Source organism: Heliconius melpomene, chromosome 21, assembly GCF_056956725.1.
Source record: "Heliconius melpomene rosina isolate 202511_hmr_F chromosome 21, ASM5695672v1, whole genome shotgun sequence".
NCBI classification, from domain to species: Eukaryota; Metazoa; Arthropoda; class Insecta; order Lepidoptera; family Nymphalidae; genus Heliconius; species Heliconius melpomene.
In genome coordinates this window covers 353,040-377,257 of record NC_140409.1, presented here as the reverse complement: position 1 = coordinate 377,257, position 24,218 = coordinate 353,040, and the positions used below count along the sequence as shown (strand labels likewise).

At 39.3% G+C, this 24,218-nt stretch overlaps 2 protein-coding genes across 2 annotated transcripts; one reads left to right on the top strand and one right to left on the bottom strand.

Moving 5' to 3' along the window:
- Window positions 1–4,847: 4,847 nt before the first annotated feature.
- LOC146526725 (uncharacterized) lies at window positions 4,848–9,229 on the top strand. Its single transcript, XM_085206093.1, has 2 exons — window positions 4,848–4,914; window positions 8,592–9,229. Exons 1-2 carry the CDS (start codon window positions 4,848–4,850, stop codon window positions 9,227–9,229), a joined length of 705 nt encoding a protein of 234 aa, XP_085062219.1.
- Window positions 9,230–12,093: 2,864 nt separating this feature from the next.
- LOC146526724 (uncharacterized) lies at window positions 12,094–17,207 on the bottom strand. Its single transcript, XM_085206092.1, has 5 exons — window positions 16,861–17,207; window positions 14,449–15,752; window positions 13,715–14,401; window positions 13,310–13,411; window positions 12,094–12,995 (listed from the first exon to the last, which is right to left on the bottom strand). Exons 1-5 carry the CDS (start codon window positions 17,205–17,207, stop codon window positions 12,094–12,096), a joined length of 3,342 nt encoding a protein of 1,113 aa, XP_085062218.1.
- Window positions 17,208–24,218: the final 7,011 nt, after the last annotated feature.

Here is a 24,218-nt window from a genome sequence, read left to right as displayed (position 1 = left end):
TACAAGTATTTTCTGTGTTAGGAATCCCTCTGAAAATAACGACCGACTCAGACAGTAAATTTGACAATGACGTCATAAAGGAAATATGTGCTTTACATGATATTAATATTCATTTTACGACCCCTTACAACCCCAATTCGAATTCACCAATTGAACGTTTTCATTCCACTATAGGTGAAATAATTAGAATTCAAAGATTAACAAATAAAGATGACCCTATTCAATCGCTTATGAAATATTCTATAATTGCGTATAATAATTCAATTCATTCTGCTACCGATTATACCCCACATGAATTACTTTTTGGACATACAGCATCTAGAAATCCCCTAGAGTTGTATTATTCTAAGGAATTTTACCAAGATTACGTTCTTAAGCATCGTAGCAATGCGGAAGCTGTGCAGGAGTGCGTAGCGGCGCACATGTCTAAGAATAAGGAGCATGTTATAGCGAAAAGAAACCAGACGGCTGAAGAGATAGCATTTAAGGTAGGTGAAACAGTTTATAAGCAATTAGCCAAAACGGCGCGCAACGACAAAACGAAACCAATTTTCAAAGGTCCGTATAAAATTATTCATTTGCACCCCGATAATATAGCGGAGATTATAGGTAATCATCCAAATTCGAAGTCTATTAGAGTTCATTATAAGTTACTACGAAGACCTCATCTTGTTCCCTCATTGCCGGAGCCCTCGTGTTCCACACAAAAGCCAAAATAACCCTAGATCCCATATATAATTTTTTTTATAATATATAATTAAAATTTTATTATTTTTAAACAAAACAATACATTTAACCTTGCTTTTACTTACTTAATAACGAATAAATAATATATAATAATTTTAAAGAACTTATTTTGTTGTATGCGAGAATACTTCATCTTAAAGGATACATAAGGTTTATAGAAATAAAATAGAATATAAGTTAGATTTACTTATAAAAAAAACAAAAAAAAAATATTTTTACTATTTCTAGAGTTAACCATGGTATTATATATGGTTTAGTTTCGATAGTAGTTAGATACTACTAATTATTATAAGGAAATTTATTAATTCATAAAAAATATATGTAGTTTTAATTTTGTAAACATTAAACCTATTCAAATAAATCAAAGTGTCTATTATGAGGAAAGCATATAGTACAGAACATTTCCTAATTTCCATCCTAGAAATTCCTTCCATTTCTAATCATAAATATAACCTAATTATTCCTCATGCCAACCCTTATACTTGGTAACGAAGAGTACTCTTACCTAAAAGAAGGATTTAGAATATATACCTCTCGATTATATACATCAACTTGTATATAATATTCAAACCCTAGAAGAAGAGGAGAAAATAAATTGGTCTATTATCCTGGCTGTTTCAAGCTGATCTATGATCATTATATACCACTATAATAAATGTTATTTTTGGAAAATCTACAAACAGTTTCCCAGAGTCCCGGAGGAAACCAGCAGCGAGGACGCTTCAGGAACCTGCAGGACCAGCTTCCATCTTAAGGAGGGAGGAGTTAACAATGCATAAGGATACATTCCCATGACGCCGCACTTGCACCTCGCGGAATCGAACAATAGTGTTGTAGTATTTTGCTGATTTAACTGTTTTGAATTATATAAAATTTTAATAAAGATTCTCTGTCTTCAACTTGCTTTAAAACAGAAAGGTTGTTTATAAAATTAAATAAATAATTTTTAAAAAGCCTTTTTCTCGCCTGAGTAATTTAACTCATTTCTTTACATTTTTATACTCTCATTTCGATTTTTTATTGTTAGATTTCATAAAAATATATATATTAAATGAGAAGTTTTAATAAACAAAATATTGTTATCGGCGCACCATTATTTGAAACATTATATAGTAAAAAATACAATGGAAGTATTTAGACTAAATAAATTCACAAAGATTGTAATAAGAAAATCATTTGTAGAAAGCGATTTAATATCGCGGATTCTAGCACACAGTCCTGTATCGCGATTTCTGGCGCTTTGATTAAAATGAGAGAAATTGCAGGATTTCGGTAGGTTAGGTTAGGTTAGACATTTTGTGTTCGCTCGCTGTTGGCCCTTTCTCAAATGCTTGTCATTCGGGGGGGACGAACAGTGTTGCGGGCCGGTGCACCCTGGGCGGCTAGTAATTGGTGCCCACAGGATTCGTCCTTGGGTAATGATTGCTAGCTGGCTAATAATCCGACGTGGTTCTCAGCGTGTCCTCTGTCATGCAGAGGACACAGTGTGAGGAACCGGAGGGCGCGCGTGGTGTGTACTCACCCTACCGCCACGCAGGTGCAATGATGTGCCTGCGCCGAATATATCGGAACTCCACTCTTGGTTGCGGTCATGTCTCGTAATCAGGAGTGGAACCGAGGGCCTTGCTTTTACCGGCCGGGCTGCGAGGAAGAAAACCTCTATAAAAAATTACCCCAACCCAAGCGGCGAAGCAGCGCGAGGGGTTCATGGCTGATGGGGAGATCAGTCGCTACTGCTGGTCCCGCCAGGGTACCGGCCGACACAATGGCGTAATAGGCTTATCCGAGTACAGGGGGCACTGCTCGGATGGACCGTTTTTCCCCCACACTCGTGGGATCAACATGGATATTTTAAATAAAAACAAAAATGATGAAGTGGAGTGCGTTGAGCCCGAGGAGGGCGGTGATAGGAGATTGCCTGAGAAGGCCGGAGTAGTGGTGCTCGGGGTAGAGCAAGTTGTTGGAGTTGTTGCGGCGTCACAGGGTGAACATCGGAGAGTGTCTGTGTCGAGTGGCGTTGCGGAAGGGCCAGATGGTAGTGGCCAGTTCAGAGTTGGAGTGAAGGAACCAAGAGTGGTTCTAAGCAGGTTGGACATTGGTGACGGCATGTCGACCGTTGGCAGTGTCAGGTCGAGACGAGGGTCCGGATCGTCATATGGACGGCTGTGGGGAGCGTCAGAGTCTAAGGACTCTGATACCGAGAGTCTTGTGTCGATGGTGTCGGAGAGATCAAGGACACGGGCACAATACTTAAAGGACAGGCGGAAGAGGCCTCGGAAGCCGATTGACCATTCGGGGTCCTCCGGTGAAGGCGAGCCAGATAGGCCGGCGCCAAAAATAGTGGCCAAGAGGAAAGTAAAAGGTGGGCCCAATAAAGAGCCCGAAAATGTCCTCAGTGAGGCTGCAAAGGAGTTGCAGCTGAGGACAGAACGAGAGGTGGCGGAGAACGCCGCGGAGCTGCGTGCTAGAGCTAACTCTAGGCTATCAGACATGTCTCGGCAGTCCAATAAGGAGCAGGACGAAGCCAGACTCGCATCTGATCTACGTTATCAGGTGGCTAATAGCCTAGAAGTTATAAGGAAAGTTGCCACCAAGTCCGGTAACTTAAAGGGCACCTTTACTAGGGCCCTAAAGGAGGCTGCAAAAGCCATAGGCATGGCCGTGGACGAGTTGGCGCAGCGCACGGCGACAGAGGAGGTAGCGCAGCTGCGCGCTCATAATAACAAACTGCGCTACGAAATGACGGAGTTAAGGAATGAGGTCAGTCTTTTACGGGCTGACCTTCAAAAGCAAAAGGGCCAAGTAGTGGTACCTGAGAAGGTTGTGCCTGGGCGTTCCGACGAGCTGATGCGCTCGATTATGATGGAGGTCGGAACCATGGTCAGCGCCAGGATAGAGGGTCTTGAGAGCCGACTTCTTCCAGAGAAGAGCATGCGCCCTCCGTTGGCGGCATCAAAGGGTGCTAATAGAGAGACTGCCACAACATCGGCGAGGGCAGAGGCCGTGACAACCACGCTCATGGCTCCCGCGAACCCTGCTCCCAAAAGAGGCCCTATGCCGGAGAGTGGCAAGGGTAAGGGCAAGGGAAAGGGGAAGGGCAAAAAGACCCTAGACCTGCCACAGCCACGCCCTTTACCAGCGGCGCCGGCTGACATGGCGGAGGGATGGAACGTGGTTGCCAGAAAGGGCAGTAAGAAGAAGGTTGCTGTTGCTCAGCAGGCCGGGGGAAAGAGGGGTGATAAGCCGTCAAAGGCAACTAAAGTGCCAAGGCTTAGACAGCCACGGTCGGCTGTTGTGGCGCTAAAGCTCCAACCGTGTGCAGTGGAGAGCAACGTCACTTACAGCCAAGTGCTCACCCAGCTCAAAGATAAAATAGACCTCGGTGAGCTGGGCATAGATGACATGAGGTTTAGGGTGGCCTCGACTGGTGCGAGGTTGCTGGAGCTTCCGGGGATGAACTCAGGAGAGAAGGCCGATGCTCTTGCCCAAAGGCTGCGCAGTGTGCTGAGTGAGAGCGAGGTCCAAGTCACAAGACCCACAAAGTGCGCCGAACTGCGTGTGAGTGGGCTTGATGATTCTGTGACGTCAGAGGAGGTAGCGGCAGCTGTCAGCAGAGTCGGTGGCTGTAATGTCGACGCCATCAAGGTGGGGGAAGTGCGGCGTGATCGTGCTGGCCTTGGCACTGCCTGGGTCCGCTGTCCGGTGGTAGCTGCCAAGAAGGTCAGTGCAGGGCGACTTTTGGTTGGGTTTGTGTCGGCGAAGGTGACACTGCTGCAACAGCGAGTCCTGCGGTGCTACCGATGTCTCGAAACAGGACATGTAGCAGCAAAGTGTAGCGGTGTAGATCGGAGTTCTAACTGCTTCAGATGTGGACGTACCGGGCATAAACAAGCCACGTGCTGGGATGCTCCACACTGCCCGGCGTGCGAGGATGCACAGAGACCTGCAGACCATTTAGCTGGCAGTGCAACCTGCGCAAAAGTCTGTGCGCAGCATAAGCGCAGAAAAGGCGCGAGAGGAGAGGCGGCGAGACCCACTAGTCAAGCCCAACCTGACGCCCAATTTAGGGCCGCGGAGGAGCAGCCTATGCTCGAATAATAATGGCTGAACGAGTTCTGCAGGCGAACATCAAGCCCAAGACTTATTGGTCCAAAGCTTGGCGCAGTGGTCGATACAAGTGGCGGTTGTTTCGGAGCCCTACAGCGTTCCCGACAGAGACAACTGGGTAGCCGACAACACCGGGGTGGTGGCTGTGATCACCCAGGTCGCCGCGGGCTCCCCGCCTTTCTCACGAGTAGAGAGGGGTGCGGGATGCGTCGCCGCACTTGTCGGCAACCTCGTTGTCGTAGGGGTCTACTTTTCCCCCAATCGAACTCTTGCGGAGTTTGAAGAGTTTCTCATTCGATTGGGGGAAATGGTAGAACGATTTCGTCCGGCTGAGGTGTTGGTGGCCGGCGATCTCAACGCGAAGTCCAGCGTGTGGGGCTCCGCAACGACGGATGTGCGTGGTGTGACGCTGTCCGAGTGGGTGATTGCCACCGGTTTGTCAGTACTCAACCGGGGGACGACAAACACGTGCGTGCGAAGGCTGGGCGGATCCGTCGTGGACGTTTCGTTCGCGAGCCCGGCCCTAGCGAGTCGTGTTCGGGGTTGGCGAGTGCTGGATGATGTGGAGACTCTCTCGGATCACCTTTACATCTCTTACGAGATCTCCACACATTCGGCGGTGCAACCAACCCTCAGTCCAACCTCGCTAGAGGGCGGACCGCGGTGGCAATTGCCCTGAACAAGTCCGAGGCATTATACTTCCATGCTCCTCGAAAGGGCCCACCGGCAGATGCCCACATCGTCGTCGGTGGCGTCCGAATCGACGTCAAGAGGAGTATGAAGTACCTCGGACTTGTTCTAGACGGTCGGTGGAGTTTCCGGGGCCACTTTACATCTTTGGCTCCGAAACTGTTGAAGACAGCGGCGGCATTGGCGCGCCTTTTGCCCAACGTCGATGGGCCGAGCGCCTCTAGCCGTCGGCTGTACACCGGAGTGGTCAGATCGATGGCGCTCTACGGTGCTCCCGTATGGGCGGACGCCCTGGATCGGCACAACATCACTCTGCTGCGACGTGCGCAGAGGGTGATGGCCATCCGGGCGATACGGGGGTACCGGACCATCTCCGGTGAGGTGGCGTGCGTGCTGGCTGGAGTCATGCCGTGAGATCTGGATGCTCTGTCTCTGGCGTCGGTCTATTGCCGGCGTCGAGGCCTAGCGTCCGGGGAACCGGCTAGCCCAGCACGCGCCGAGGAGGAGCGGGAAGCCGCATTAGAAGTGTGGGAATCCCGGCTGGCGACACCATCTGCCGGCCGGTTGACGATCGAGGCGGTTCGTCCAGTTTTCCGCCAGTGGTTAGCGCGGCGTCACGGCGTCCTAACCTTCCGCACCACACAGGTGCTCACGGGGCATGGCTGCTTCGGGGGTTACCTGTGTCGGATCGCTGGGAGGGAGCCCGACGCTCGCTGCCACCACTGCGACGACTGCCTCGACGAGACGGCCCAGCACACGTTGGAGGTGTGCACAGCCTGGGCGTCTCAACGTCGCGCTTTGCGCGACGTCATCGGGGACGACCTTTCCCTGCCGGCCGTAGTCAAGGCCATGGCCGGCAGCGAGACGTCGTGGGACGCGGTCTCATCCTTCTGCGAGGCAGTGGTGCTCGAGAAGGAGTCGGCGGAACGGGCGAGGGAGGCTTTTGCCGAAGTCGTCATCCGCCGTAAGAGACCGGGACCGCCGAGGGTGCCCACACACCCTTGACTCCGCGACGTGCCTAGCAGGCTCCCGCCGCCGCAATTCGTGGACGATTCCAGTCCCCGCGTCTCGCGGCCAGTGGCGGTCGAGGAGGAGCATCGTGAGGTTTTAGTGGGTATTGGGACCGGCCTTCAGCCGGTCCACGAGTCCCACATAACCCGCTCGAGTCCCCACTCGGGCCGGTATCCGTAAAAGGATTTCCTCACGATAAAAAAAAAAAAAAAAAAAAAGGTTAGACATTTTATTAGATTAAAATGATAGAAATTGCATATTAAATGAGAAGTTTTTAATAAACAAATTAGGTTAGGTTCGACATTTTTATTAGATTAAAATGATAGAAATTGCAGGATTTCGGTAGGTTAGGTTAGGTTAGACATTTTATTAGATTAAAATGATAGAAATTGCATATTAAATGAGAAGTTTTTAATAAACAAATTAGGTTAGGTTCGACATTTTTATTAGATAAAAATGATAGAAATTGCAGGATTTCGGTAGGTTAGGTTAGACATTTTATTAGATTAAAATGATAGAAATTGCATATTAAATGAGAAGTTTTTAATAAACAAATTGTTAGGCAACATAGCGACAAAGAGACGGGCACTGTGGTGTCGTTAGGTGATAAGTAATGCAAGAAAGAGACAGCAACACTGCACGTAGGTTCGTTGTTAGCAATTCGGGGAAGCGAGCGATAAGGCCGGGCCCGAGCTTGATGAGGGTGACTGATAAGAGACGCGTCTAGTGGCATTTAATGAATCGAAAAACTATCTTTGGAACGGTTAGAGCTACAGCTCTGGTACCCGGCGCAAACGATTCAAATGGGGGGCTAAACCTTTTTTTTTTTTTTTTTTTTTTTTTTTTTTTTTTTTTTTTTTTTTTTAATTTTGACGCATCGACAAGTCGACGCGCGGGGTCTGGCACACTCCCGTGGTTCTAGCGCATTTGTTGGTTCTGGCGCGTGCGCCAGAACCAACAAATCCCAACTACTTGCGTGTCGGATTTCGATTTCGATTCTGTGTGGATTTTTTTGTTGGTTTATGTTGTTGGTATTAATGTTTGATGCATACTGTTTTTTTTTATAAGTGCTCGGGTTTTTTGTTGTTAGATTTTGGTGTCTTTTTGTGTATTTGTTTTGATTTTTTTGTTTGGTATTTTTTATAATGGTAGAGTTTTATATTGAATACCTCTTTAAGTATTTTGGCTATAATTAATGCAATGTTTCATTTTTTCTAAATAAAATCATTATGAACATCTTTTGACCTTTCTAGATGATTACGTAACATTTCTTTGATGTAGATCGCTGTACTTCTAAAGTTATACGCTTTGGTATTCAATTACGCACTTTTGTATATTAATATCTTCGTGAATTATAATATCTACGAGTTTAGTACAAAAACAACTAAAATTCTGGAAATTTTACTACATTCTCTTTATATCTTATAAAGGCTAAAGATAAAATATATAGCAGCTTCGCACTTTTACCCGCCTAATAGACAGAGGGAAGCTAGTGTTAAGATATTTTCCCCCACATTTCTGTCAATTAAGACAAACAAGATATTGTAAGTTGGATAGTTCTTTTTAGCAAGGTAGGCAGAGAGAACCTGGTAACCTAGTGTTAAGACACTCCGTCCACTACGTCCATTTCCACATTCCGTAGAAATGTTTTGTCATTGTGCGTTGAGTGGCCGAACCCAACGCCGCGCTTTGCTTCATTACCAGAGTGAAGAAAAAAATATTAATGTCCCAAGTGGAAATCGAACCTACAATTATCGCGTCTACAGTAAAACGCTGTCTCACTGTACCGTGGAAGCAATGCTATATATAGAATGATAAAAAATAATATAATAGTTTTAGTACTATATAATAGTGAATGAATTAATCACTAGTGAACGTTAAGATATCAATTATAGTTTAATTGTTATTATTACACCAGTGATATAAACATATATAGGGGTTTTTTATTTTCAATTAAATAATTAAATCTGATTAACTTTAATTCGAGTTACCAATAGATGTTTTGTAAATCTATATTGTATAATATTATTCTTCAGAAAAGAGGTTATATTTCTTGGAAAAACAATCTAGACAAAGAAATATAATTTTATTCGGTCTGGAAGAAACTGAATCATCATACTCAAACTTGGAAAACACCTTAACTAGTTTTATTAACAAGTACTTAAACGTAAAAGTTGATCAGAGGGACATACAGGAAGCTAGAAGGATAGGCAAAAAAGGAGATAGACCTAGACCAATAAAAATAACACTGTTAACACTGGGGATTAAAATAAATATAGTAAAACAGAAAAAAGAACTTAAAAATACTACATACTATATAAAAGAAGATTACCCAGAGAATATCTTAAAGAAACGGAAAGAATTACAAGAGCAAGTGAAGATTGAAAAAGCAAAAGGAAACTCAGTGATCATTGTCTACGATAAATTAAAGTTTCTTAACAAAAATCCGAATTCCCAAACCAAAACCAAAAGAATGCTTTCCAGTTCACCAGAAAGTGGCCACAACAATGAACCAAAAACACAGTTAAATAAAAAGAACAAGACTAGAAGTAACATAAACAGATCGTCCAGCCTTGCTGAGGGGCCAGTAAAACAGGGTCTATTAAACTTCCTTAGTGGAAAAAACTCAAACTACTCCTCAAAAAAGCCTGAAAATACAAACAACGTCTTGTAGGCATTAACACCCCCCTCCCACATAGAAAAAACAGAAAAAAAAAAAAGCACAAAAAATTACAATTAACAAATTAATTCTTCCAATCCGGTCGGTCACCGTGGAAGATCAAGACCAAAACCCTCCAAAGTAATTAAAAATAAAAAAATAAAACCTAACAAAGTAAATCCCAGTAATAAGTATAAATAAAAACGAACTGGACACAAAAAGCGGAACGGAAAACTGGACATCTTTGGAGGAGGCCTTCACCTGCACAGGGGTTCTTGCATATTACATACATTTACATCAAATCAAATCATATATCCATACAAAAATAAAATATACACATAAATAAACAAGAAATCAATAAGTAAATTAATAAAGTTAAGTAAATAATACTAACAACGATGATGGAAAAATAGTAATAAATAGATAAATAAACAAACGGTTATGTATAATAAATGCATAAAAAAAAGAAAATGATAAAAACTAACAATATATTTACTAACTACAACACTAACACTAAACTTTAAACTTGTATTTTTATTTTATGAAATGTAATTACTAACTAAAGATGCGAGGAATAAAAGGCTTTTTTATTTTTTTATTTTTTTTTTTTATTTTTTTTTTTTTTTTTTTATTTTTTTTATTTTTTTTTTTTTTATTTTTTATTTTTTATTTTTATTCTTCCGAATTTTTAACAAAAAAAATGTATAAAGACAAGTTTTAGGTAAATATGTATATGTATGTTCAAAATAAGTAGTCAAATATATATGTACGTAGGCTTTTACTAAAATATTTTAGACATAAACAGCTTCACGTTCTTCCATATACGGGAATATGAAGAGGGAACCTAGTGTTAAGATACACTCTATTATATTACTGTAAATTTAATATATGATGTAAGCTGTTGTTATAAATTATTTATTATTGGAGACACCTGTCACACCACAGAAGCACCCCACCCCTCTATACCACTCAACACTGCATAACAACCAGACGTACGAGGCACAGCACTTTAGGGATTACACTGGCACGATGACTCTTCACTGAAGACCGTAATTTTGTATTTGGGACAAAGGTATTTAGGTCGGTTTTAGGTATTTAAGACAGATTTCTACCTTTTTGAAATATTTTTTTGTATGAGTTTTTGAGTGCCTAACTATTATAAAGTCTGTGCTTTTTCTATATATACCTATCTACAGAGATAGAAGAAAGTGGTGGCACAGCGTCTGGCAGTTCTCTCACTCTACTGACAACTAAACTACTTCACTCTAGGGTTTTAGCACTATGTTTTCAGGTTCTCTCTGTCTATCCTGCTATGCGCGGGATTCAGAGTGAGGCTAAAAAACATATTCTGTTTAAAAATAAAAATAATATATATAAATTTTAATATAAAAGGTATTTCACACAACATCAGAATAAATTACAGAAAGGAGGAAAATTAAATTGAATCGAACTGACTGTAGGATTGTACGTAATGAGCGTCCTGCGAGCTCCGGAAGTGGGAGGCATGGAGACCCATCTAGCCAACAATTATAGGATTTGAAAACGTTGCTCAAAGTGACTTATACTGAAATGTATGAAAATGTTATATTATTCGTATATTTTTCTATATTTAGGTATGTTTTTTTATAGGTATATATAATATAATAATATACATATTGTTATTAATATATTTTTCATATGTCATTGCAAGCTAGTATTTATCTATATATATAAAATCGAAAGGTAACTCACTCATGACGAAATCTCATAAACTACAAGTGCTAGGAATCTTAAATTTTGCATAGGAGTTATTTATAGGACGTAGGTGCTCGCTAAGACGGAAATTTGCAATATTCGACTTCTAAGGGGTTGTTTCTAATAGAAAAATATTTTTTTTTCTTTTTCTTCTTAACTTAACTTCTTTTTCTTTTAACAAGACAATTATGGAACCAATAATCCATAGAAAACTAATTAAAGATACGAAGATAGAAGAAAACGATAAAAGCCACAAGAACTTCCATACATTCTTCCTTCAAAATGTATTTTTATAACAATTAAACTAGCTTACAGGTAGTTGTCGAAACGTAAAAATCAAATTATAAAACAAAAAACACATTCAATAATATTTTACTAATAAAATATCCAAATAGCTAACAATTACCAATTTTTGAATATTACCAAAAAGGTTCCCTTTTGTTCCCATTAAAAGTGCTCCAAGAGCGGCGGAAGCTACCGGATTGGCCGGAAGGATCGATTTTTCATTGAAAAATTTGAAATTCTAATTGCGTTGACGCCCCTGCCATTTTTACGAGCGAGTAATTTTGTTAGCCAGCTCTGGTCCGCATCAAGTCTTTTGTTGTATTTGAAATGTTAATTCAGGGTAAAAATGAAACTTTTTTGAGCTACATTTTTACAGTTATTTTAAATAAGCTTTTCGGTTCGAATTCCTTTGGACATTTACTGTGTTAACTTAATTGTAATTACATTGCTTATATAAATAAATATCTACATATAAGTTTAAGAAATGTTAATTCTAGTTATTGTTAACTTGCTATATATATAGTTTTTTAAAATAATATATTAGTACGATACAGAAGGTAAACATTTTTGTTTCTTATCTCTTAAATGTGGGAGATGTGTAGAGATAAAACATATAACAATGTCAAACCTGCCCTTCGGTTAATTTAAGCAATTTTACAATTTATCTGTCACAGGTGCGTTCACAAGTGCGGAATAATTATGGCCGTAATTTATTATTATTATGTTTTTTTTTTATTTTAAAATCTCTTCGAAGATGAAGGTAATGAAAAACTAAGCACGGGCCTAGGCCAAGTGCATAGTTAGAATAAAGAAAATATGTGTTAATTTATTAATGTACTACTAATTTGGGGTGGCAGGGTTCAAATTTGAGACAAAAATTTACGCACTATTCGGCAAGTGCTTAAAATTACTGCTTTCTGTAAAAGAATGTATGTGAAAGGTGACATTTGAAGTGTATTAAGGCTTTCGTGCAAAGCGTAAGGTATAACGCCCGTGGTAGACAGAACTATAGGAATTGTTTTTGTTGTGGTAACTTTCCACTGCGTCTTGACTTCAATAGCGAGATCTGTATACTTAGTTATTTTCTCAGTATATGTTGAATCTAAATTGTGTGTGTTACAAATAGAAATATCAATAAAATAAACAGAATTAAGAGTTTTGTCAAAAATTGTAATATCCGGTCGGTCATAATGTATCGTTTTATCGGTTACTATTGTCCTATCCCAGTATATTCTATAGTTATCGTTTTCTAAAACTTGTTGTGGTTGATATTTATAATACGATACTTTTTCAGTTATAAAGTTGTATTGGAACGCTAGATTTTGATGTATAATGGCCGCTACTTGGTCGTGACGATGTTTATAGTCACTCTGGGCTATAGATTTACAGGCACCGGTTATATGCTGTATTGTTTCTGAACTACTGTGGCAATGTCTGCAGATATCTAAGATGTTTGGTTTTCGGATTATATATTTCAAATAATTCTTTGTCTCTATTACTTGGTCTTGTATGGCAAGAATAAAACCTTCTGTCTCAGGGAAAAGATCACCTCGCTTCAGCCAAGCGTTCGACGCAGTTAAGTCGACATGTGGTTGTTGTAAGTCATGGTGATGTCTTCCGTGCAGAGATTTCTGGTTCCATTCTGCTATTTTATCACTGTTTAGAGTTATATTTTCATTGATTTGTTTATTTCTATCTTGAAGGTTAAGTGGTGTCAAGTGTTTGTCAGCTGTTACTATGAATTTGTGCAAAATTGATTTCTCTGATTGTACATAAAAAAAATCCTTAATGATGCGATTTGGCTATTATGTAAATTGGTAATATCAATAATACCTCTGCCTCCTTCTACTCTGGGGAGAGTAAGCCGTTGTACGCATGATCGTGGATGATGTTTACGCTGCTTTGTCATGGTAGTATTTATAATTCGTTGCAACCTTATTAAATCAGTGCGTGACCACGTTATTATCCCAAATGAGTACGTGAGTATTGGAATAGCAAAGGAATTAATGGCTTTTATAATGCTGCTAGAATTGAGATTTGTTTTTAATATTGAGGAAAGTCTGTGTTTAAATTTACGAGTAAGTTCTGATTTTGTATGTTTTTGATTAATTTGGCGATCTTGTTGAAATCCTAAATATTTATAAGAGCTATTATGATCTAATGATTCTATCGTTTCTCCTGTATTTAAAATATAGTTATTTAATTGTAATTTTCCTTTGCTAAATGAGAATGTTTTACATTTTTCTATACCGAATTCCATGTGAATATCTCTGGAAAATATCTGCGCTATATCTGCTAACTTGTGTAAGGAGTCAATATTATTGCTATATAATTTTATATCATCCATGTAAAGAAGATGTGAAATTAATTGCTGGCCTGTAACAGTTTTCATACCGCAGTCTATGCTATTTAACATATATGAAAGTGGGTTTAGCGCAAGACAAAACCAGAGGGGACTAAGGGCATCTCCTTGGAATATACCTCGTTTAATCGGTATTTCTTCAGTTGCTACATTTTCCACGTCGTTTCCTGCTTTAAGTTTAGTTCGCCAATGTTGCATTGTGTGCTCTAAAAATGTAATTAAAATTGGGCTAATGTTATGAAGATGTAATACTTTAAGCAACCAGCTATGAGGTACTGAATCAAAGGCTTTCTGGTAATCTATGTACATTGTAAATATATCTTGTTTGTTGGCGTGAGCTTGTTTCATTAAAACTGAGTCTATAACAAGTTGTTCCTTACATCCCTGGCTTCCCTTACGACAACCTTTCTGCTCTTGTGCAAATAAGTCATTGGTAGTAATATGGTGGTCTATAACTTGGGCAATACATGATGTAAGTATCTTATAAACAGTTTGCAGGCATGTTATTGGTCGGTATTTGGCCGGGTTATGGGTGTCTTTATTATCTTTTGGTATCATAAAAGTTATTCCTTGTGTAATATACTTTGGCATAGAGTTAGGATTCTTGATGAACATGTTTAAGTGTTTGATTATCAGTGAATGGGTTGCAGTAAACTTCTTATACCAGTAGTTGTGAATATGATCAGAGCCGGGTGTTTTCCAATTATGTGTCATTTTGAGAACTTTTATAAATATTTCTGTAGGAATACTGTCAAATTTCATTTGTGGAATATTACTATGTGTATCTGATTGACTCTGTATCCATTCTGCATTTTTATTATGTTCGTTGAACATAATAAAAATGCCCAAATACTTGACCAATAATCCTGCAAAACTTCTGCAGCTGGTAAAGGTTTTGCTGATGTAGTCGATTTTTGATGAATATTAGTGGTTTGTTGATTTAGGTGCCTATAAAACATCTTTTCGTTATTTAAGAATAGTCTATTTTGCTTTTTCCTTAAACTACAATTATCATATCTTCTGAGTCTACTAGATTTTGCAGAAAGTCTTTGTTTCAAGTTGTCAAGGAATTGTTCAATTGTTATGTTTGGTTCTTCGTGTTTTGAATGTATTTTATATTTTTCTTTTATAACTGCTACGTGTGACATTATTCTATCATTTCTGTTTCCTTGCTTGTACTGTGTTAATCTACCAATATCTCGTCTCAAGTTGTTAATCTGTTTCTGTAGTCTTTGTTTCCATACTGGAGTGTTTGTTTTATTTCTATTTGACAAAGTAGAATGTGAATTATCGTTAATTTTGGAGCCATTACAAACTGCAGCTGAAAAGGCTGCACAGTATATAATTGTTTGCATTGTGATAAAATCTGTGTCAGCTGCCATAAATTGAGGGAGAATATTTTTATCAAGATATTGGACTATATATGTTAATCTTTTTGATGTTTTTTGTTTTGGTATAAATGGCCTGGTAGTTGGATCAGTATTAATAAACTTTTGATGTGTGTTTTTAAACGTTTCTTCTATTTTTATGTTAAAGTCTGGTGCAGTTTGGTATTCACTACGTTCGCTATTATAATTATGTGAAGATTGGGTAACATTGGTAGAACATCTTTGAGGTTGACTAAGTATCGCAACTTCTGATAGAGGACTGTGTTGATTATGTTCGTTATTTATAGGCATAATTGGTAATGTTTGTTTTACCTCATTTCGAATTTCTTCTATTTTCTCAGCTGACAGTAATTTATTATGGATAATAGATCGCCTTTGATCAGCGATACGTTGTTCAGATAAATGGGATATTTGTGGAAACTGTTGTGTAATAGCGACATGTAGAAGTTTTCGGTATGATGTCTTATTTGATTCCAAATTTGTTATTTTAAAATATGTTCTAATAATAGCTTCATTGATGTCGTCTGCCCATCTTATTCTTGTTGATGATGTTGTTAATATTGGTTCTGTATTCTCTGTACTTAACTGTGTTGTGGAATTTGTTACGTGAATATTTCTTTCAACATCTTGCCTTATTTCGTCTAATATACTCTGTTGTAAAAGTTTATTTTTTACTATGGCCCTACGTTGAACCCCTACTCTTTGTTGTGAAACGTCAAAATCTTTAAATTTTTCCCTAAATTTTTTATGTAATAAACTAAGATATCCTCTGTTTTTTGTTTTTAAGCATGTAATAGTAAGGTATGTACGCCATATGAATTCGTTCATATCTGTTGTCCACTTTTTTTGCGTACGATATTGGCTAGCGGTGGATGCAGAAACAACGGCAGGTGCCGTCTGCATAACATCCTCTAGCCCTTGTGTGTTAGGTGATAAGGAGCCAGACCTACTTGTCAAACTACAGGGTGAGTCATATTGAACTTTCCGATTTCAATAAGGTGTGTATTAAAAACAAAGCGACATGCAGTAAAAATTATTTTATTGTTTGAAAGCACATAACATGCAGTTTTAATTTAGTTGGTTTTAAAAATGATATCCTGTAAATGTCTACCTCCATTGACCACACACTGCTGAAGCCTTTCCCGGAAGTTGTCCATTACTCGTCGAGTCATATTCAGCGGAATAGCATTGATTTCTTCCGTGATTGCAGCCTTCAGTTCATCGATGGTTCGGGGACGATGCGTGTACACCTTTTCCTTCAGGTAACCCCAGAGAAAGAAATCGCAGGGGGTTAAATCAGGTGATCTCGGCGGCCACCCAACGTCACCTCGCAAAGAAATGAGATGACCGGGAAACATTTGTCGCAGGATTTCCATTGAACGCCTGGATGTATGGGCTGTAGCACCATCTTGTTGGAACCAGATGTTATCGTTGTCATGATTCTGCGTTAATTCCTCCAATTTCGGTTTCAGAAAAGTTTCAAGCATGTCGCAATACCGAGCAGAGGTAACTGTGACGACTTGACCATCTTCTTCAAAAAAATAGGGACCCCACACACCAAACTCTGCAATAGCGCACCACACTGTCACTCGAGGGCTGTGAAGTGGTCGTTCGTGTAGGTTTCGTGGGTTATTCTCAGCCCAGTATCGAAAATTCTGTTTGTTGACAGTTCCGGCGAGGTGAAAATGTGCCTCATCACGGAGCCGCCATTTTTAATAAACTCTTCAACTACGAACGCACGATGTTGTCCCGACCAAGCCATTGCTCACACTAAAACTGCATGTCATGGCGCGTCTAATGACACCATCCCCACCCTTCTACTCCTTCCCTTCTTCGTGCAACGTCCTTCCAAAACCGGAAAGTTCAATATGACTCACCCTGTATATGTATTAGGAGACGATGAAGGAGATGTAAATAAACTATGACAGGATGATGAAATTGATTCTTGATCATATTGTTTAAAATTTGTTCGTATACTGTGTGCTTGATTATTAATATTTATTTTTCTTTTTCTAAGATTATATCGCATAGTCTGACTATTTAACACTCTATCATTTTGTTCGATTGCTTGATCAGAGTCCAATGGAATAGCGCTAGTTGTTTGATGGTTTGAGACCACCACCCGGAGATTCTTCTCTCCCCTGGCCCTTCCAGATATTTGCCTACCATCATCGGCATCACTGTCAGAGCCCCCGGGTACTTGGGGAATGTTTATTGGTTGCATTTTCATTTTTTAAAAAAGTTGGAATTTAAAACCCAACGTGCGTTTCCAGGACACGAGGGTGCATAGTAAGCTTTACAGCCTTTGAGCGCCGCTGTTGGTATGCAAGATACTCTTCCACCGCCGCCCTAAACCATCATCCTACACTAATAATGGTTGTTCTGCCTCAGCCTCTGCTGAACAATATAATATGTACATATGTGTTCTTTGAGCCATGAGACAGCTTAAACTGGTAGATATACCGCCACCAGACGGTCGCCAGAGTCTCGTTAGTAAATGCAGGGTGTACCACGTGCAGGTGAGGTTGACAATTAGGGTAGTTTGAACACTTACATTACTACCCCCTTACACCCCTTATTATTATTAGCTTACTCTTACTGTATCATACGTTGAGCGAGGGAGGCAAAGGGAACCAGGCAACCTAGTGTTTACTCTAATTTCTACTATGACTATTGATTCCTCATTATTATAAAATATTATAGTTATAAAATGTTATTATTAAACAGAACTTTGGAGAGGCCAGTCGTGGTGCAGGGGCACAAGCGTGCGACTATTAACGCGACAGGTCGTGGGTTCGATTGTAACTCGCGGAAATGAAGTATTTCATATTTTCAGAGACAAAGCGTGGCGTTGCATTCCGCAATACGCGATATTAAAACAAAAAGAAAAAAAATATATTATAATACTATAAACTAACACTAAAATTGTTAATAATAATAATTCATTACATCTTTTTTCTCAGCTCACGCTGTATCCCATGTAGCAGGGGATGGTGAAGAGATAGAAGTAGCCTAGTTTTGAGATACTCTCCTCAAAACTTCCCGTCGAATTCTGGAACTCACTCGCACTTTGCCACGACATGAGGAAAGATTTTAAAATATCAAATATTTCATTTCCTCGAGTGGGAATCGAACCAACAACCTGTCGCGCTTACAGTCACACGCTTCAGCCCCTGCGCCACGACTGACCTCATACAACACTCATACAATTATTATAATGTTATTTAAATTGTATTTCACTAAAACATAAAAACTAAACGCGATCGCTTGTCAGGTACAATCTCTTAGATAGCTGTCGGACGTGTACTGAGGAAAAAATTCTGGAAAATAATGGTAATATCATAAATAAAGATAAAGAATCAGTTTATTACTTTAAAATTAAAAATGTATTATTATATATATTGTTTTTCCACATAAGGCTTATAAGATGTTTTTTGCTTGTATGAGAATTCTGAGAATATTAACAGGAAAAATATTAGTACATACTTTCAATTTGTACTACTTAGACATTTTATTTGGTTTTCTTTTTAGCTCCATGCTGTCCCGCATAGGTACAGCACAATAGACAGCAAAGTTAATGTTAAAACAGGAGTGTTTTAATTCCCTACTGTCGGCCAAACTGAATGGCCAACCCAAGGTAACCAAGCCCAGGAACCTAAATTAAAAAAAATACCGACTAGGAGTATACCCGACTGGGAGTTACACTGTGTGTTATTGTAGGTATTGTACCCCAAGACGGCCTCTGGTGAGACCTTCAACCCATTACGTCCAGTCCACTCCAGTTATAATACCTAGTTGGGAGACTATGCCACTATAGAAATAATACGTCAATTTCAAATAAACATTGAGTAAATTTAATTTAATTATATTTATTTTAAAAGAGCAACTGTTGAGCTTCTTGCAGGTTCTTTTCAGCAGAACTGCCTTCCAAATCAGTGATAGTTCGTTGTGTTGACACTATTGATATTTCTATGTAATTTGACTGATTTATAAGTGCTTGTAATAGCCTAATTAAATAAATAATATTTTGATTGTGATTTTTATGAAAAAGGATTTAAAAACCTGGAACAAGATAAGATAAGATAAGATAAAATCTGCACATAAACAAAGAAAATATAAAAGTAGGAACCCAAGGTAACAAAAAATAATAAAGTCTGGATTCCGTGAACACATATAAAGGCTCACGTTTTTCCCTGGGTAGAAAGACAAAACGTAGTGTTAAGACACACAACCCGTCAATTTTCAGTGGAACTTAACGCCGCGCTTCGCTATAAATAATAATCATTCTCTGAGGGGGATTTGAACCCTTAACCATCACGTTCACAGTCGCATACTTCTGCTCCTGCGCCACGCCTGCCTCGTCCTTATACCTAAATCGTAAAACGGTATATTTTTCTACAAATTCTCCCCAAAAGTGAAACGTGAAAGTTGGACAAATGCGTTGATTGTTAATACGGGGTGAGGTCTTTGTGGGTCCGGCAGCTTCCCCACCACGTACCTATACCTTAATTTGATTTACTATATATATAGATATATATGCTTATTATTATATATGTAACGTAAATAAAACACTGAGTTCATTGAATAAGTATTGTATTGGCTAGGTAGCCTGACACGAACTGACTTGTCATATATAATTTCAACTTACCCACTTAAATTCCCTTTATTATTTAACAAAGCAAATAAGTACCTACATTTAAATCTATATAACAAACTTTGACTTTATATATGACATACCTCCCCAATAAGCTAATAATAATAATAGCTTTACAATAATTTAAAAATCCACACAAAATAACATATACAATAATAACAATCAATTTAAACAATGAGCATTCTCAACTACTTGCGGCCTCTGATAAGGTGACTTTGCACGTACACTAAACTTATATTTTATTTTTCCTGTGCTATCTGAAGTACTAGGAATTCCTAACATTTCAGCCCATTCTGTGGCATCTGGTATAGCAATGATTTCTTCCTCTACCTGACTATTCTCGTCCTCTTTGTTACCATTGATATCATCCATATCTTTATCCATATCTACATCTATATTCTCAGTAGTTATATTTGGTGATAAATGTTCACGATTATCATTTACCTCTCTCTCAGTTTGAGTTGCTGCTGGAGTCATTTTAATTAACTGGTCAATATGTCTATTAATAATCGTCCCCTCACTCGTCTTCACTTTATAATTAGATGGACCTGACTTTTCATTAATTACCCCAGGAAGCCACCTTGGACCAGTTTGGTTGTAATTTCTATACATTACTTTCTGATTTACATTAGTTTGACGGGGTTTCTTTTGATTATTATTATAAATTTCCTGTTCATTTTTTGTATTTCTCAAATTATCTGGATGCAAAGTATCTAATAGAGTACGCAGACGCCTCTTCATTAGTAATTCTGATGGACTTTTATTAGTTGTTACGCATGGTGTACTCCTAAGAGCTAGTAACAAATTAGGAATTTTAACAGCCCACGATAAGTTATCCATTTTATTGAGTTTTCCTTTTATCGTTTGAACCATGCGCTCAGCCAAACCATTAGTAGCTGGGTGGTAAGGTGCTGTCGTTACATGCCTAATATTATTAGCCTTCAAAAAATTCTGCATATCATTTGATGTAAAAGAAGTGCCATTGTCTGATACTAACACTTCACACAAACCATGGGTTGCAAATACTGTTCTTAATAAGCTAATGGCTGTTGCAGACGTAGTATTATTTACCACAAACACTTCAGGCCATTTGGAGTATGCATCCACCATGATCAAGAAATATTTATTCTTATATGGTCCGGCCCAATCAATGTGGATCCTTGACCAGGGTCTTGTGGGCGTAATCCACTCACTACCTCAGGAGGCATATGTCGATTTTCTAAGCATTTCGAACAACTTCCAATCATTAATTCAATATCTTCATTGAGACCTGGCCACCACACGTAACTCCGAGCAACTGACTTTGTTTGAACTATTCCTGAATGTGCTTTATGTAGAACTTGTAATACATGTTGTCTGAGTGCACTCGGTATAAATACACGACAACCGAGAAGTATGCAATCATCTTGCAGTGATAGTTCAAGTTTATGTAACCAAAATGGACGGAGACATTTGTCATTAATTTTTGTTGGCCACCCATGCTTTATATAGTGCATCACTTGACCTAAAGTTTTGTCTTGTTTTGTTGCTAAAGCAACGCGTTCGGCATCAAAAGGAAACTCAGCTGGTGCTTCAGCCATTAATAAAATATCACTCAAACTTTGCTCTGGTTGTTCGGCCACTGGCTGAGGCCATCTACTAAGACTGTCGGCATATCCAATTTGAGATCCAGGTTTGTATACTATTTCATAATTATGTGCAGTCAATGCAATAGCAATTCTAGTTAGTCGAGGCGAGAGCATAGTTGGCATAGGTTTTTTAGGATCGAAAATGCCAAGTAGAGGTTTATGGTCCGTAACTATACGGAAACGCCTTGCCATCAGGTAATTATTAAATTTTGTTATACCGAACATAATAGACGCTGCCTCTTTATCAAGTTGCGAATAACGCCTTTCGTGTGAATGAAGAGTTCTAGATGCCATTGCTATTGGACGTTCTTCCATATCCTCCATTTCATGAGATAATACTGCCCCAACTCCATACTCTGAACTGTCACAGGTGAGTATTAATGGTTTATTAACATCATAATGTACCAAGGTTACATCGAAGGTAAGTAAACTTTTAGCTGTTTCGAATGCACTCTGCTCTACTTTTGACCATTTCCAACTACTTTTCGCGTCCAATAAACGATGTAAAGGCTCTAATACCGTAGCTTTGTGTGGAACAAATCGCTCATAAAAATTGTAAAGGCCAAGAAATGCTTGCAACTCTTTCTTGTTTTTCGGTGCAGGAGTCTTCACAATAGACTCCACCTTACTAGGTGCTGGGTGTATACCTTCTGAATCTATGACGAAACCAAGAAATTCAACCTTCTTCTGAGCAAATTTACATTTCATTTTGTTTAAGCGCAGTCCTGCTTTTTCTATTTTTCCGAGTACCATGTCTAAGCTTTCCAGCATTTCCAACATCGACCGGCCACTAATTATTATGTCGTCGATCAATACTGCAACACCTGGAATGCCCGCTAATAACGAGGTCATTAAGCGCTGGAATATTCCTGGACAAGCTTTAACGCCAAATGCTAACCTATGTACAGTGTATAGGCCTTTACAAGTATTTAAAGTAAGTAGTTTTGAAGTGTTATCGTCCACAACCACTTGGGTATATGCTCTGTCTAGGTCTAATGTTGTAAAAAATTTTCCACCAGCAACTGTGGCAAAAACTTCATTAGCCGTTGGCATCGGGTATGTATCTGATTCCGTCGCCTCATTCACTGTACTGCGGTAATCTCCGCATAGTCTTATTTCACCAGACTTTTTTACTATAGGTACCACAGGTGTAGCCCATTCTGAAAATGACACGGGACACAAAACTCCTTCGTGTTCTAATCTGTCTATCTCATTTTCAACCCGTTCCCTAAGGGCATATGGCACAGGGCGAGCTTTTAAAAACCGAGGATTTGCACCAGATTTCACATGTATAGCAACGGGATTACCATTGTACGTACCAAGGCCATCTCTAAATACCTCCGTATGCCTTGTTATTACCTTCTGCAATTGCGCCAGATCATCGCTAACAATGAAATTAATATTCATTGTGATATCTAGAGGCGCGAGCCAATTGCGACCAAGTAGATTTGGACCGTTCCCTTTAGCTACTATCATAGTCAAATCTCTTAAGACATTCTTATATCGCACTGGCAATGTTGCCTGCCCAAGCAATTTTACAGGTGTTTCATTCCATGTACGCAATGATAACTGGATCTGCTCTAATGTGTTCCGCGGCAAGTGACTGCAAATCACACTCCATGTACGCTCGTTGATGAGAGAGAAACTAGCCCCCGTATCGACTTGCATCCGCACGGGCACGTCAGCAATAAAAATATCAACTTCGTAAGGTGGCACCCGCGTAGCACTCTGCATATTGTAAATGCCATTTAATAGATCTCCATTATCTTCAATCTGTGTGAAATTAACGTCCTTCTGGTTAGACTTTTTCTTTTTAATACAAATTTTTTCAACGTGCCCTCGCTTCTTACAAAATCGGCAAATTGCGTTGACAAAACGACATTCTCCCGCGTGTCGGTTCCCACACCGGTAACACAACCGATTAGACACTGTCGTTTGTACGGCGTTAACGTCCATCGGCTCGCCGGCGTCGTCTTGCGATGTCCCGGCGCGCGCCCTCACGTCCGCGACGGCGCCGCTGTTGATGCCCGCGGTACCGTGTATCATGCGCACATCACGATCTGCACTTTCCGATGCTAACATTGCACTCACTACGTCCTGATAGTGTAAATTGTCGCGTTTTAATAGTTCGTATTGTAATCTACTGTCACTCATACCACACACGAGTTTGTCGCGTAACATTCTTTCTAAGTCTGTAAAATTACACTTGGCACTAAGTTTTCTCACATCTGCAATAAAGTCTGAAGCTAATTCACCGCGTTTTTGTTCCCGTTTATAAAACTTATATGACATTGTAATTTCATTTGGAGTAGGACTGTAATGCCTACTTAGAATTGCTTCTATTTCGGTAAAAGTCACATCGGTTGCTTTTCTAGGCGTAATCAACGCAACCAAAGTATCATACACTCGCGAACCACACACTGTGAAAAAATTAGCACGCTTAACAATGTCCACGATGACGCCATTTGCCTCGAAACAAAACTTCAATCGGTCTATGTAACTGTCCCAGTTAGCCGAGTCTGGATTGTATTCTTCAAATCTTATAGCTTTTTTATCCATTTTGTATAATTTTTAACTTCTCGTCGCCAATATTATATATGTAACGTAAATAAAACACTGAGTTCATTGAATAAGTATTGTATTGGCTAGGTAGCCTGACACGAACTGACTTGTCATATATAATTTCAACTTACCCACTTAAATTCCCTTTATTATTTAACAAAGCAAATAAGTACCTACATTTAAATCTATATAACAAACTTTGACTTTATATATGACACTTATATATGTATTTGGTCTATAGCTTAATAGTTTAGTTTGTTGTCAATGTTTCTATAACTATATTTATGTATAAAATATGCAGAAATCGATGATGATATTCTTATTATCTTGAATTTTTTTATTACCTTGTCCTGGTGATGAGGCAAAGCGCTTCGTTCTGCGGAAAGTAAAG

Coding starts and splice junctions, on each gene's coding strand:
- LOC146526725 (XM_085206093.1), top strand. CDS start 4,848: ATGGCTGAACGAGTTCTGCAGGCGAACATCAAGCCCAAGACTTATTGG. Junction 4,915..8,591: donor GTCCAAAGCTTGGCGCAGTG/GTCGATACAAGT, acceptor ATTATTCTTCAG/AAAAGAGGTTATATTTCTTG.
- LOC146526724 (XM_085206092.1), bottom strand. CDS start 17,207: ATGCAACCAATAAACATTCCCCAAGTACCCGGGGGCTCTGACAGTGAT. Junction 15,753..16,860: donor TCTCCTAATACATATACAGG/GTGAGTCATATT, acceptor AACAAAAAACAG/AGGATATCTTAGTTTATTAC. Junction 13,412..13,714: donor AGAAATACCGATTAAACGAG/GTATATTCCAAG, acceptor TTTTAAATACAG/GAGAAACGATAGAATCATTA.